General features: G+C 47.9%; 1 protein-coding gene across 1 annotated transcript in view; it reads right to left on the bottom strand.

Moving 5' to 3' along the window:
* MACF1 (microtubule actin crosslinking factor 1) overlaps positions 1–13588 on the bottom strand; it is a 350069-nt gene extending 336481 nt beyond the window's left edge. Inside the window, 1 exon segment of the mRNA XM_032227099.1 lies at positions 13339–13588. Coding sequence (XP_032082990.1) covers positions 13339–13432 — 94 coding nt within the window. The 5' untranslated portion in view covers positions 13433–13588.
* Positions 13589–13909: the final 321 nt, after the last annotated feature.

Genomic DNA, 13909 nt, shown 5'->3' with positions numbered 1-13909 from the left:
ACTCTATACAGTCAGTAAAAACAAGACCAGGAGCCGACTGTGGTTCAGATCATGAGCTTCTTGTTGCAAAATTTAGGCTTAAATTGAAGAAAGTAGAGAAAAGCACTAGGCTACTCATGTATGAACTAAATCATCTCCCTGATGAATATACAGTAGAGGTGACACATAGATTTAAGGAATCAGTTTGGTCACCACGATGTAGAATTAGATCTGATAGACAGAGTGCCTGAAGAACTATGGACAGTGGTTCGCAACATTGTACAAGAGGTAGCAACTAAAACCATCCTGAAGAAAAAGAAATGCAAGAAAGCAAAATGGCTGTCTTGGGAAGCTTTACAAATAGTGAGGAAAGAAGGGAAGCGAAAGGTAAGGGAATGCAGAATTCCAGAGAATAGCTGGAAGAGATAAGAATGCCTTCTGAAATGAACAGTGCAAAGAACTAGAAGAAAACAATAGAATAGGGAGGGCCAGAGATCTCTGCAAGAAAATTGGAGATATGAAGGGAAAGTTTCATGCAAAGGTGGGCATGATAAAGGACCAAAATGGCAGGGACCTAATAGAGGCAGAAGAGATTAAGAAGAGATGGCAAAATTACACAGAAGAACTACACAAGAACGAGCTTAACTAACGTCCCTGATAACCACGATGAGGTGGTCACTGACCTCGAGCCAGACATCCTAGAATGTGAAGTCAAATGGGCCTTAGAAAATTTGAGCAACAACAAAGCTAGTGGAGGTGACAGTATTCCAGCTGAGCTATTCAAAATCGTAAAAGACGATGCAGTAAAAGTGCTACACTCAATTTACCAGCAATTTTGGAAAACTCAACAGTGGCCACAGGATTAGAAAAGATCAGTTTACATTCCAATTCCAAAGAAGGGCAATGCCAAAGAATGTTCAAACTACTGCATCATTGCACTCATTTCACATGCTAGTAAAGTTATGCTCAAAATCCTACAAGCTAGGCTCCAGTAGTATGTGGATCGAGAACTACCAGAAGTACAGGCAGAATTCCGAAGAGGCAGAGGAACTAAAGATCAAATTGCCCACATACGCTGGATCATGGAGAAAGCTATGGAGTTCCAGAAAAACATCTACTTCTGCTTCATTGACTATGCTAAAGCTTTTGATTGTGTGGATCACAACAAATTGTGGCAAGTTTTTAAAGAGATGGGAGCACCAGATCATCTTATTTATCTCTTGAGAAACCTATATGCGGGTCAAGAAGCAACAGTGAGAATCGGACACAGAACCACTGATTGGTTCAAAATTGGGAAAGGAGTCAAGCAAGGCTGTATACTGTCACCCTGCCTATTTAACATATGCAGAGTATATCATGAGAAAGACGGGGCTAGATGAATCAAAAATTGGAATTAAGATTGCCGGGAGAAATAACAACCTCAGATATGCAGATGATACCACTGTAATGGCAGAAAGTGAAGAGGAACTAAAGAGCCTCTTGATGCGAGTGAAGAAGGAGAGTGCAAAAGTTAGCTTGAAACTCAACATTAAGAAAACTAAGATCATGGCATATGGCCCTCTCAATTACTGATAAATAGATGGGGAAGAAATGGAGGTAGTGACAGATTTTATTTTCCTGGGCTCCAAGAGCACTGCAGATGGGGACTGCAGCCAAAAAATTAAAAGATGCTTGCTCCTGGGGTGGAAAGCTATGGCAACTCTAGCAGCATATTAAAAAACAGAGACATCACTCCGCCAACAAAAGTGTGTATGGTCAAGGCTATGGTTTTTCCAGTTGCAATGGCTGGCTCTGAAGGTTGGACCATAAGAAAGGCTGAGCGCCAAAGAATTGAGGCCTTTGAACTATAGTGCTGGAGAAGACTCCTGCGAGTCCCTTGGACTGCAAGGCGATCAAATCAGTAAGTCCTAGAGGAGATCAACCCTGACTGCTCTCTAGAAGGCCAGATCCTGAAGAGGAAACTCAAACACTTTGGCCATCTAATGAAAAGGAAAGTCTCGCTGGAGAAGAGCCTCATGCTGGGAAAGATTGAGAGCAAAAGAAGAAGGGGACGACAGAGAATGAGGTGGCTGAATGGAGTCACTGAAGCAGTTGGCGTGAGCTTAAATGGACTCCAGAGGATGGTACAGGACAGGAAGACCTGGAGGAACGTTGTCCATGGGGTCGCAGTGGGTCGGACATGACTTCACAACTAACAACAACAAAACTTACTAAAACTTTAAGTGACATGAAGTGACTAAACCAAGTGACATTCCCTTACTCCCAAATGAAGCAGGCAACATGGATGAAATACCAGCCTATTGACAAAATGCCTCTTCTATGGGAACTAATTATTTTGTGTTTCATTTCTAACTTTCCCTAATGGCTCAAGAAAGGATATGTGGTGGACTCCTCTCATTTTATCTGAACAGCAGATTTGTGGGCAAATTTACAGTGACCACATTTTCTTGAAAAAAATAAAGAACAAACCTGAAAATTGAGCAAATCTGAAAGAGAGTCAAAAGAATAAAACAAAATGTTTGTTTTTTATAACTTTGTTTTGCCAAGGAAAATTCAAAAGCAAAACCAAGAAAAACTTGGTTTTCATAAAGCCATATTCTATAAAAAAATATCTAAAGCAAAACAATATGTAAATTTATTTTTAAAAGACAAATCAATTTGCATAATTTTCATACAAATGTGAAAGATTATGCATTAAATGTTACTATTTGTATGGTATAGTAAAGGTAAAGGTTCCCCTTGCACATATGTGCTAGTTGTTCCCGACTCTAGGGGGCGGTGCTCATCTCCGTTCCAAAGCGGAAGAGCCAGTGCTGTCCGAAGACGTCTCCGTGGTCATGTGGCCGGCATGATTAAATGCCGAAGGCGCACTGTTCCCTTCCCACCAAAGGTGGTCCCTATTTTTCTACTTGCATTTTTACATGCTTTTGAACTGCTAGGTTGGCAGAAGCTGGCACAAGTAACGAGAGCTCACTCTGTTATGTAGTGCTAGGGATTCAAACTGCTGAACTGCCAATGTTTCTGATCGACAAGCTCAACATCTCAGCCACTGAGCCACCGCGTACCATTTGTATGGTAAAAATGACCAAAACAACGGACAAAATTGAGTTTTGTAAAAAAAACAAAGGGCAGTTTTCTGAAATAAAGGGCTGGTTCATGGTCCCTGAGTGGAACAGAGAGAAAGTGGCCATTCAAAGACATCCAGGAAGCTCCTTGGTGAAGTGGAGTCCCGAACCTCACATACTGCAATAAAGTGCCCATCATCATCATCATCTGGGCTGTGCCACTGTATCATTTATTTGGGTTTGGGTTGGCATGTTCTGCAACCCATTGTAGTAAACAAACCAAGGTTTAAGGTACACCACATTCCAATCAATGGTAGCTATTCGAGGAATCATGTTCAAGATATCATGGCTCAATGCAGAGCGTCTGATTCGAATCAAAATATTGCTTGAAGGCATGAAGGCAGCCTTGTTCAGAGGAAGCCAGCTTGGCCCTGGCCTGTTGATTTTGAAGAAGGCCGATCCCTTGAAGGCAGACCAGGTCAGGAAACAGAGGCCCAGGAGGGGCGCTCTACTTTACTGAGGGGGGACAAGCCTGGCATCTTCCTTCTTATACCAAAGGGAATCAAGTTGGACAGTCTTGAGTTTCTTCCTCACCCTCTCCTGTCCCATCCAGGCAAAGCTGATGCTTATTTAACATTGCTGAGTTCTTTCTTTAAGGTAATCCCTATATTGCTCCGAACAATGCAGGGACTCACAATTTTCCAGTCATGCCTCCTGAGCAAGTGTGGGACATCACGTCACAATGAACTCGGCCTCTGCCACCGAATCCAGCTCTCAGGAAACTTTGCTGCCAGTGTCCATTTAAGCAGGTATTATCATAGCACTTTCCAAACAACCAGTTTTCCTCTTGCCCAAGTTTTATAATTTCGTTATGGAAATGAAACAGATTTTCAGCAACCTGTTTGGGTTGGCTGTTTCAGTAAACAAGGCAGCACAGGAACAGAGCATTATTATTCTTCTGCTGGTCTACAGAGACTGCAAAGACACAACAGTCAACCCAATTTGATCTTCCTGGCCAATGGAAGAACCCCAAGAGATGTTCACCAACCGGTGCTTGTCCATGGATCAGAAAGGAGCTTGTCATCCTCTTCCCACCTCCAACTTTCTCCTCTATAACAAGCCATGTTGGGGCTTCTACTTGCTATGGTGAGAAGCCAGCATGTCCTTCTTGCTCTGCCATCAAACCAGGATACAAGGAACAAGCCAAGCAGCTCCATCAATGGTCACACTGCAAAACTTGGGCACTTCTGCAGCAACAAACGCAAAGGTCTCTACCTGAAACTCTGTGACCACCTGAACTGTGAGCACCCAGCCACATGGCCTGAGAGGATCAGCAGGAGACACAATGTATTTCAGGAGCAGATCCCTTGGGAATGCTCTAAACCTGAGCAGATTGGGTGTGGTGGTTATATATGTCTGTGTATACAAGTAGTCCTCTACTTACAACCACAATTTGGTTCCTTTGCTAAGTGAGGTAGTTATTAAGTGAGTCATGCTCAATTTTATGACCTTTTTTGCCGTAGTTGTTAAGCGTATCATCACAGTCAAGTGATTCATTAGGCAAATCTGGCTTCTCCCATTGATTTTGCTTGTGGGGAACCAGCTTGTGGGGTCACAAATGATGGCCACAGGTCCTGAGGATGCTGCAACCGTCATAAATACATGTAGTTGCCAGGCACCCAAATTTTCATCACATGACTGTGGGGATGTTGCGATGGTTTTAAGTGTGAGGACACTTTTTTCAGTGCTATGGTAAGGTAACTTCAGTCACTATATAAATGGTTGCTAAGTTGACTACCTGTAGACAGACAGACAGACACACCCACACCCCTAAATGAGTCTGAGCACACAGAGTTCCACCATTTTTACATCTACTGCAATCCGTACAAAAGGGGGCAGGCTGTGAAGCAAACAGATGTGGCTGCCATTTTGAATTTTTTGATACTATTTGCAGCCCCCACACCTGGATTCTTCAAAATGATAGTCAGCTGTGACCCTGGCCACCTGTTCTTGCTTGCCTGAAAGTCAGGAGCTGTGCTGAGGACCTGTTTGCTACAGGGATTCTGTACATTCGCAAGCCCCACTCCCATTCCCCCCCCCAATTATTTCCAATAAGATCTGTGGGATTGTCAGCAAAATTTCTTCCCCTGTGAGGGCAGCTACAGGCCCCACTGTGAATCTATTCAGGAGTTACGGGTACCCTCATTTTCACAGAGCCCCAGGAAAATAACAACAGAGCTGCTAAAGCTCTCTGATAAAACCGTGGATTATTTTTTTTAAAAATGAGATATATCCAGAAGCTCAGCTGAAATTCTACAATCCTGAAATCAATTTGCTGGAATTCATCTTGCAGGTGTAAAATTATTTAGCACCCAGCTCGCTCGATTCCGTTCTGAGTTTATGAAACCACTGAAGCTGATTTTTTTATTTTTTTTTAAAGGTGAGGCAAAGATGCAGGTTCGTCATCTGGAAAAGCAAGTCTGAAACTATCTAACCAGATCAGCAGCTGTATGATGCATCTCTTTTCCTTTGCTATCATCTTCAGCCAACGTTTAAAATGTCTGGATTTTCAAGATAATCTTGTTTTCCTGATTGTTTTTAAGGAATAATCAGAATTTCAGTTCTGTTTCTATCTGCCAGCCATGGAACAGGAAAGAGAATTTCAGTGGGAATTTGACATGAAATCACCACACCTGTGCAAAGCCTTTGGCCTCATACCTGGGAGACTGGGGCTGTGGGGACCTGTGGGAAGAGCGCTTAAGGACTGGGTGTGGGGATACCCAGCATTGCCTCACCAGCAGCTCACAGGCACAAAACACCCCAAGCAGAAGTAATAACCCACACAAACTAGACTCACTGCTTGCCAAAACAAGTCTAGCAGAGAGATGGCAAAGCTCTTAGGAAGTGCTGAGGCCAAAGCTTCTCAAAAGAAAGTGGGCCTCTTCTGTCAAAACAGCCCAGCCGACGCAGGACTCCCTGAACCGGCACTTGTGTCCCCGTTCCCCAGCCAGCAAGGTTGAGAAACCTGCTCTGAGCTGACTGAGAAAGGAAAATGGGACTGAGGTTTGCTCCTCTTTAAATCCAGCACAAAATATCATACAGATGGCATTCTTGGGCATGGCCCCAATCAAATGCAAACCCCCCAAAAATGAGCAAGAACTCTTTATTGCAAGGAGCTTTTTTGCCCCATGTGCCTCTTACTCCTAATCTTCTGTCCCTTCCCTTGTTCGTTGTCAGACACGACTTTGGGCTAGAATTGATGGTGCGGCTGTGTGGCGAGAACTCAGTGGGCACTTTTTATGCTTACAAAAAAATGCTTTGATTCCCCTGGCAACCAAGCAGGAGATTAAGACTTTCAGGGGTCGAGCACCATCTGGTTACCCCGCAAGGCCACCCACCCACCCAGCTCCCACCAGCAGTAACCACAATGCAGGGGTTGTATATACACAGCATGTGAACTTGTGGTTTGTATTAACAAATGTATTAGAAAGCTACAACCTGTTTTGCAACATGTTAAGCCTTCAACCTTGATTTACAAGCAATAGCAGCATCAATATCCAGGTTACCACAATACAGTAACCTCAAACCAAAGAAACCACATTGTGACTTAATGTGGTGTGTGACCTATGATCAGTAAGAAACCAGAGCTTGAGCAACTGGCACAGCAACATTCGCTAGCAATTCTGTGTGACTCTTAGAAGGCTTGTGCTGCCTAGAAAGGACAGGAATGGAAAGGACAGTCTTCTTCATCCTGAGAAGAAGATCCTAAGTTTCTTCCAGTCTGAAGCTCAAGTGTCTTCATGGCTCCACATTGCTCCACAACCAATGTCTGTGCAAGCAGCCAGGCTTCTCGTGTATCATTTAAAAGATTAAGTTGACAGGCTTTAAGCCAGTAGGACTACAATGATAGGCTGGAGGCCCAAAGGTCTTAGGATGCCACCTAAAGCCCCTTCCCCTATTCCATATCAAGCAGAAGATAAATTATGCCAAAGGTTGAAAACTGCAAAAGCACCCAAAGAATCTCCAAAAGCAAAGCTGGAGCAAAGTTCCATTCTTCCAAAGAATGTTATTTACATGGTCCCAACTCTTCCTTCCAGTGGGACCCTCTCCCTCCTCCTCTTCCTCCCAGCTGCCATGCTAAAAGTCAATGCAACTACCAGAATTGTAATCCCTTACAGGAGCAACTAGTTTTAACGGGACAACTAAGCCTTACTGCTTTGGGGTATGGCCTATCCATTAAATCCATGAAATATTCCATTAAATGGGAAGAGGATATCAAAGACCTCATTAAACAGCAGCCCTGGAAACCCTCCCTCCCTCTCCCAGAGCAAGCCAAGAACATCTGAATAGAAATACAGGCAGCCCCAAAGAAAGGAACAGACCCAACTCTACAAGGAGGGGAACAGCAGGCACAGGGGTGTCTTTGAAGAAGAGACCCAGAGTCTTGTCCACCTAGCAACATTCCTCTGGCTTTTGGGCTCACTGGGAAGGCTCCACCTGGGGGAGTTTCAAGCAAAGGTTGGACAGCCATTTACCTGGGATAATCTTGGAATTCCTGCCTACCGCATGGGATGGACTAGAAGAACTCTAAGATACTTTCCAGTCTAAGGAAGAGCCTTCTGGATTCTAAGGAGGCACAACAGGTATCTCTGAAAGCAGAGTTGAGGGGGAGGATCCAGCTCTCAGTCCTACAAAGGGAGGAAAGAGTCCAAATTCTGCTCTCCATTCTTAAGTGGTGCTGCTGCACCTTTCAAGCCTGGACTTCAAAGGTCAATCCCAACATCTCTTGAGGGCACAAGGTGGAAAAGGGGGCTTCACAGTATTTAGCCCTCTACCAGGACCACAAAGGGCAGCAAAGAGGCCCCAAGCACACAGCGCTTGGTTTTTGCAATCTCAAATCCAGTGGGGGGAGGGGGGGTTGCAAATATCCTTAATAATCCCTCCCTGAGAGCCAAGCCAGAATTCCTTTCTCCCAAATTAAGGTCATTCAACTGGAAAGACTGGAACCTAACGAGGAAAAGCAGGGCGGGTCCCAGCAAGGAGGAGAGGCTGGAATGGCCGTTTCCTCCTCCTCAAAGATGTCCTTCAACAATGTCCTCCAATCCCTCTTTCAGATCAAAGTGGGTCACAGGAACTTGGCTGTTTCCAACAACAGGTTTCTGGGCAACCAGTCCTTCTCCTCCTTCTCCTCCTCACAATCGTTGAGCTAAAGTAACATCCTCTCTGCAAATAGTGGGAAAACTGTTCAGTATGATGATCTTGCAGAGAGAGGGGGGGAGGGAGGGAGGAAGCAATAGAAACTATTTTGCCCAATTATTCTGATTAGTCCAAAAAGTTTCACTTTACCATTTATTCCAACATTCTAATATTTTCCCACTTTTTTCTTTCCTGATCGCCAATGACTGAATTCCCACATTCCACTAAAACATGGTTTGCTGTAAGGATTACACTGGTCTGGTTCACATGGAATGATAAATCAAAATAGGTTCAGACATCAAGCTAAGTCAAAACAAACTATGAACTAGTGGAGAGCTTTCAGGAGGAATGACCCAGGTCTAGTTTTCTGCTGTGCCATCTATAACAACTATGGCTGCAGCTTGTATGCCACCTCAGTCACAAGGAAATTCTCAGAGGCTGAGCATGATACAGGAGGGAGACCCAGGAAGGATAACATGCTGAACCACAGAATCTCTTTGGGTGAGGAAGCCCAGCTACAGCCCCGGGGCTTTTACTGCCTTGCTCCTTACTTGCCCTTTCTCAAGACACCACCTATCAAACTGGGCCAGGACAAGGCAGCATGACTAAAAACCTGCGAGCCATAAGCTGGTTTGTCAGCTAAAAAAGACTCAGCAAAAGGAGGAAGCGTTTGCTTCTGCTTCAGCAGCCACACCACCCCGGACAGGCCAAAGAGGCTCTGCCTTGCCACAAAAGCAAGAGAACATAATGTCTTTAGCCAAAGCAAAGGTAAGCATCCAAATGTTCAGCACATACCTGCCTTGTTCTTCCATTACAAGATATGTGCTTCCCTTTGCAGGTAAATGCAGAGAACAAAGGCTGGGAGGAAACAACTGGCAGCTGAAGCTGAGCAAATTCTGGAGACTTTCCTTGGGACCTGGCCCAGCTGTCCAGCACCCTTGGAGCTTGCCCCCCTCTCTTCAAATAATGCTGGGAGACTGTTTTCTGCATTGCTGCCTCAGATACCTTCTGTTGTAAAGGGCAACTACCACAGGCCCCGTGACAACTGCATCCGTCACCAGAACTGGATTGGCCAAGAGAGCTTCTAAGGAAACTTAGATGAGGCATGGGGACCTTTGCAATCAATCTCCACCTGGTGTCAGTGGCTCAGTCCTTCTGATGGAAAAAGAGGGGCTTTTGTGCAAGAACTAACATGAACAGCTTAGGGGGCTTGGGCTAACCCTACAAAAGGACACTACCCTGCCTGGCTGTCAAGTGATTCAGCAGGGAGGGTGGTTACATCTGGTCCTTTACCTTAAGAACCTTCCCCTTGGCTGCTCATCTGTCTGTTAAACAGGGACTAATGAAACCATTCTGATTGGCTTTCTTCTGATTTCTGGCAGAGTCAACTGGAAAGCAGGATGCAAAGAAGAACACGGCTGCAACAGACTTTCCTTCTATCAGCAGAAAGTGGAAGAAAACTTCACAGTCGTCTAGAAACTCTGCCTGACTAGCTCCCTCCCCCGCCCCAATAGCAGCATCTGCATGTAAACAAACATTCGCCCTGGAAGAGGCAAGGCTCCAGAGAGGTGCTGCACCTCGTCCAGGTGCCGGTGGTGCTTGATCTTTGGGTCTCTGCTATTGGGTGAAGGAAATGGTGGTCTATGACCTCTAGGTGGTCATTAGGGAGGCACAGCAGAAGAGCTGCAAGAGGTCACAGCTAGCAAAAGACCTCTCTCGGAAGCAGCAAGATCTGCCCTCTTGAAAAAGGTTCTCTCAGTACCTTCTCTGGTGTCCTACGGGGCCAAGTGTTTTCCCCAAGGGAGTTAGGCCTAAAGCACCCAAAGTGCTTGAGGTGTAAATCAGAGCATCAGCTTGGATCAGCAAAGCCTTTCCTTTCCTTTCCCTGCCTTCATAAAGGCAGCCCGGAAAGCCTTCAATAGAAATACTCCTAAGGATTGGTTGGAGGTCAGGTCAGGTCAAGGATACAGGGACCTATGTAATTAAAAAAATCCTCTGCGGGAACATTTGGTGCATTCCAAGGAGAAGACCAACCCTCCACCCAACCAAACAAAAATGTCTCTTTGCTGCTTTACCTGCTGAAGCTTGTCTCCTAATTTACAAAACTCTTAAGCATTGTAAAAAATGCCTCTGGCTCAGATGCACTTGGAGGTTCCTTATGTTTTGTTTGTTTTCATGAGAGCCGTGAAGGGAAGAAATGCACACAGAGTAGCAGAGGCCCAAATGCGGAGCCCTGTTGAAAAGATGCTGGTCTGGCTTTCATGACCTGCTAGTTAATGAAAACCAATCGGTGCAATGAAGCTGACAAGGGACTCAGCCCAGCAGAGAATAAACTTGTTTACAAGGCCTGCCAGGCAAAGCAAAGTGAAGGTTGAAGCTGTAAACTATTATTATTATTATTTGTGACATTAATTTGACACCTATCTTCCCATGGGGCTACTCTAGGCAGCTTACAATTGTTTCTATTCTCCCAACCGTTTTTGCCCCTCGGTATGATTCTATTCAAACTTTGCTCTAGAACCGTTATGGCGAACCTATGGCACGGGTGCCAGAAGTGGCACATAGAGCCCTCTCTGTGGGCACGCATGCCATCACCAGCTTGTGTTCTCGTTTCTGGCTGGTCTTTGAGAATGCTGGAGCGCCAGAAAACAGCCCGAAAACAGCCTGAAAGTGGCCCAGAAAATCACCTGAAAACAGGCATGTGTTCACCGGCCAGCTGGTCTTGGGGTTTCTGACACTCCGGTGCACATACATGCACACACGTTCCGGTTCAGGCACTCGGTGCCAAAAGGTTTTGCCATCACTGCTCTAGAATAGCCTGCAAAGTGAAGTGTAATTTGTTAAATTACCACAAAAACAGATTTGCTTATAAAATGTTCCTACACTACCAGTAATAAGTAGAAGTTTATTCTGGCTAGAATACGTCTGCCACCCACTTCCTTCCCTAACCTCTAAGCCCCAGGCAATTCTCAGTCAAACACAAGCATGTGAAAAATTGTTTTGCCTACCTTGGCCTGAAGGTAAGAGCTGGTGGTTTCTCTAAAACCCACCATGCACCTTCTTGGTCCCATATGCATAAACTGTGCAAGTTGTACACTAGCAGCCCTACACAAATAGAGTGAACCGCCTTCTTGAGGTCTGTTCCCAGATTCTGGTATTCAGAAGCATAGCCATGCTAAACTTGGAATGGGGAGGGGAAGGAAAGGGAGAGGTACCTATCCTCCAGATGTGTTAGACTACAGACCCCAAGACCAGAGCCCGCGCCAAGATTGATGCAAGATGTGGCCAAACATAGCTAGGACCCCCAGAGGTTAGAGAATTTTTTACTGCTAGCATCCAGAAAGATTTGTTGATAATAAAAAGGAAAATATAAACTATGGTGTTAGAAAAGAAAAGTGCAACCCTCTATGTTTGTAAATATTCTTTAAAACCTGCAGTGCTTTATGGCAGAGGAAGCCAGACTTTTGCTCCCAGGACCACACAAACTAGAATTGGGTGGCAGAGTTGAGGGAGAAACCCCATGAGTGGAGAAAGAGATGCAGCTCCTACTCCTCCCTCAGTGCCAAAAACGCAGCCTGGCTTGGCACATCCCACTTCACACATTTTTCCATGTCAGGAGGAAAATGGAAGAATAGATGTCCCTGGACAAAATCTTAGAAATAAACCTCCCCTTGGGAGGACAGTGCAGGAAAATCGTCATCAACGGGATTTAGCAATCTAAGATGCTTCAATTCCAGGCCTGCAGTTTGAGAAGTGCGGATGGGGCCAGTGGGTCCTCGTCCAGCAAACGCCATCCCAGTTGCAGCAATCCCAGATGTACCTCAAGAGTACCAGAAGCTACAGAGAGGCAGCCAAGAAGTTTGCTTGCCACCCTGAACATGAAGTTCCAAGTTAGTAACATTTTGTAACAAAAGGCAAGATATTGTTTCCCTGGTTTTCTTTCTAATCCAATGTGGCAGCAGCCAGTTCTAGTTTGGGCAGCTTATGGAGCTGGGGGTGGGGAAGTTTGCACTTGAGTTTTCACTTGAAAGTGACTTTGAAGGAAGCTGCAGGAGCACCTGAAACAGCCAGAACCTCAAGACTGAAAGCCAGTTGTACTTTGGGCTGGCCAGAAAGTACTTCATTCCCCAACATGCCTCTCCCTATCAGAGAAATATCTTTAATTTCTGATTAAACATTCTAGGTGATGTGATCTGAGATCTAGGCAACTTTCCAGCCCTTCTGCAGATCAAAGTAATTCAGGCAAGGAAATGCATTCCAGCTATAATCTTCTCTAGGACCCCTCCAACCCCACTCCAAACTCCACCAATTTCACAGGGTTCCTTCTTGGACTGGATTGTGGCTCCAAAGGCCACTCATGCAGAGTGTCAACACCCCCCCCCCCCATATACCCACCCACACCCACCCATAGACCCGTTCAGAGTAGGAGGCACTTGGGCCCTGAGCCTCTGATCTCAGGCTGATAGTGAATGATGGGCAACGTGGCAAGAACGAGCCGGGAGTCCCCGAGGCGGCTTCCCTCACCCGGCTCTCGCGGGGCTTCTCGGGCGCTCCAAACTGCACACGCATCGCCGGCGAGTCCCAGCCCCGGGCAGCACCTGGCGCGAATGCGGCGTTCCCCCCGGCCGACCCCGTCGCGGAAAAGGGCGCCTCGCCGGGGTCAGACGGGCAGCCGCAGCTCCTTCCGCCCGCCGGCCTCGGAACAAAGGAGCGTCTCCACGAACCCCGGCTGGACACCTCCGCCTCGGTCGCCAAGAGCAAATGTCCGGCCTGCCCCCGCAGGGAGCAGCCGGCGACCCGGGAGACGGAGGCGACCCAGAGTCGGAGCTCAAGGATGCCGGGACCGTCCCGCCAGGCGCCTCCCCGCGCTCAGGAGGAAGCGCCCGGAGGGGCGGCGGACTGCGGACCGCCCCGGACGTCGGAGCAAGGCTTCGGCCCGGGCGGAACGGCGGCGGGGCTCCTCCCGCCGGTCCCGCTGCCCGCAGCCATGACAGCCCGGCCGCCCGGCCCGAGAAGGCGGGGTCGCCCCGCTGGCTTCTAGGCTGCCGCCGCCGCCGCTACCCACCCGGCCACGCGGGAGATCGCGCCGACGCCTCACCTTTGTAGCGCTCCAGTACATCCTCGTAGGCCTGCACGAACTCCTTCTCCTGGCTGCGGTTGAGCGGCAGCTGGCCCGGCACGTAGCCGGCCATGGCGTTTCCCGGGCGGACGGGCCGGCAGGCGGCCGATACCCAGTGCGGAGCCCGCGGACAGAGGCAGCAGGAAGACGGGCAGAGGCGGCGGAAGCGGCCCGGCGCTCGGGTCAGCCACTGGAGCCCAACGCGGCGTCTGCGCCTCCCCGCCGGCTTCGCGACCGGCTCGTCTCGGCCTCCCGGCTGTGTGGCTCCACCCGCCGCTGTCAGGAAGGCCTCGGCCGGCCCCCGCTTGGCTGCTCGCCTCGCCCGGCCCGCCCCCCCCCCCGACCCGCGATGCGGCGGGGACGCCCGGCGGCCGGCTGGGGAACTGCGGGGCAGACTGCACCCAGCCCCGCGAGGCCGGCGGCGGTGGAGAAGCGGAGCGGCCGTGGCGGAGCGGAAGGCGGCTCCGCGGCAGGCAGAACCCGGGCCGAAGGCGAAGGAAGCCTGGCGGCGGCGGCCCCAACACCGGCGAGGCCTCATTCTGCCCGAAGA

The sequence above is a fragment of the Thamnophis elegans genome, chromosome 12, assembly GCF_009769535.1.
Source record: "Thamnophis elegans isolate rThaEle1 chromosome 12, rThaEle1.pri, whole genome shotgun sequence".
Taxonomy (NCBI): Eukaryota; Metazoa; Chordata; class Lepidosauria; order Squamata; family Colubridae; genus Thamnophis; species Thamnophis elegans.
Note: the sequence above shows the minus strand (reverse complement) of the source record. Positions and strands in the feature narration are given on the sequence as shown.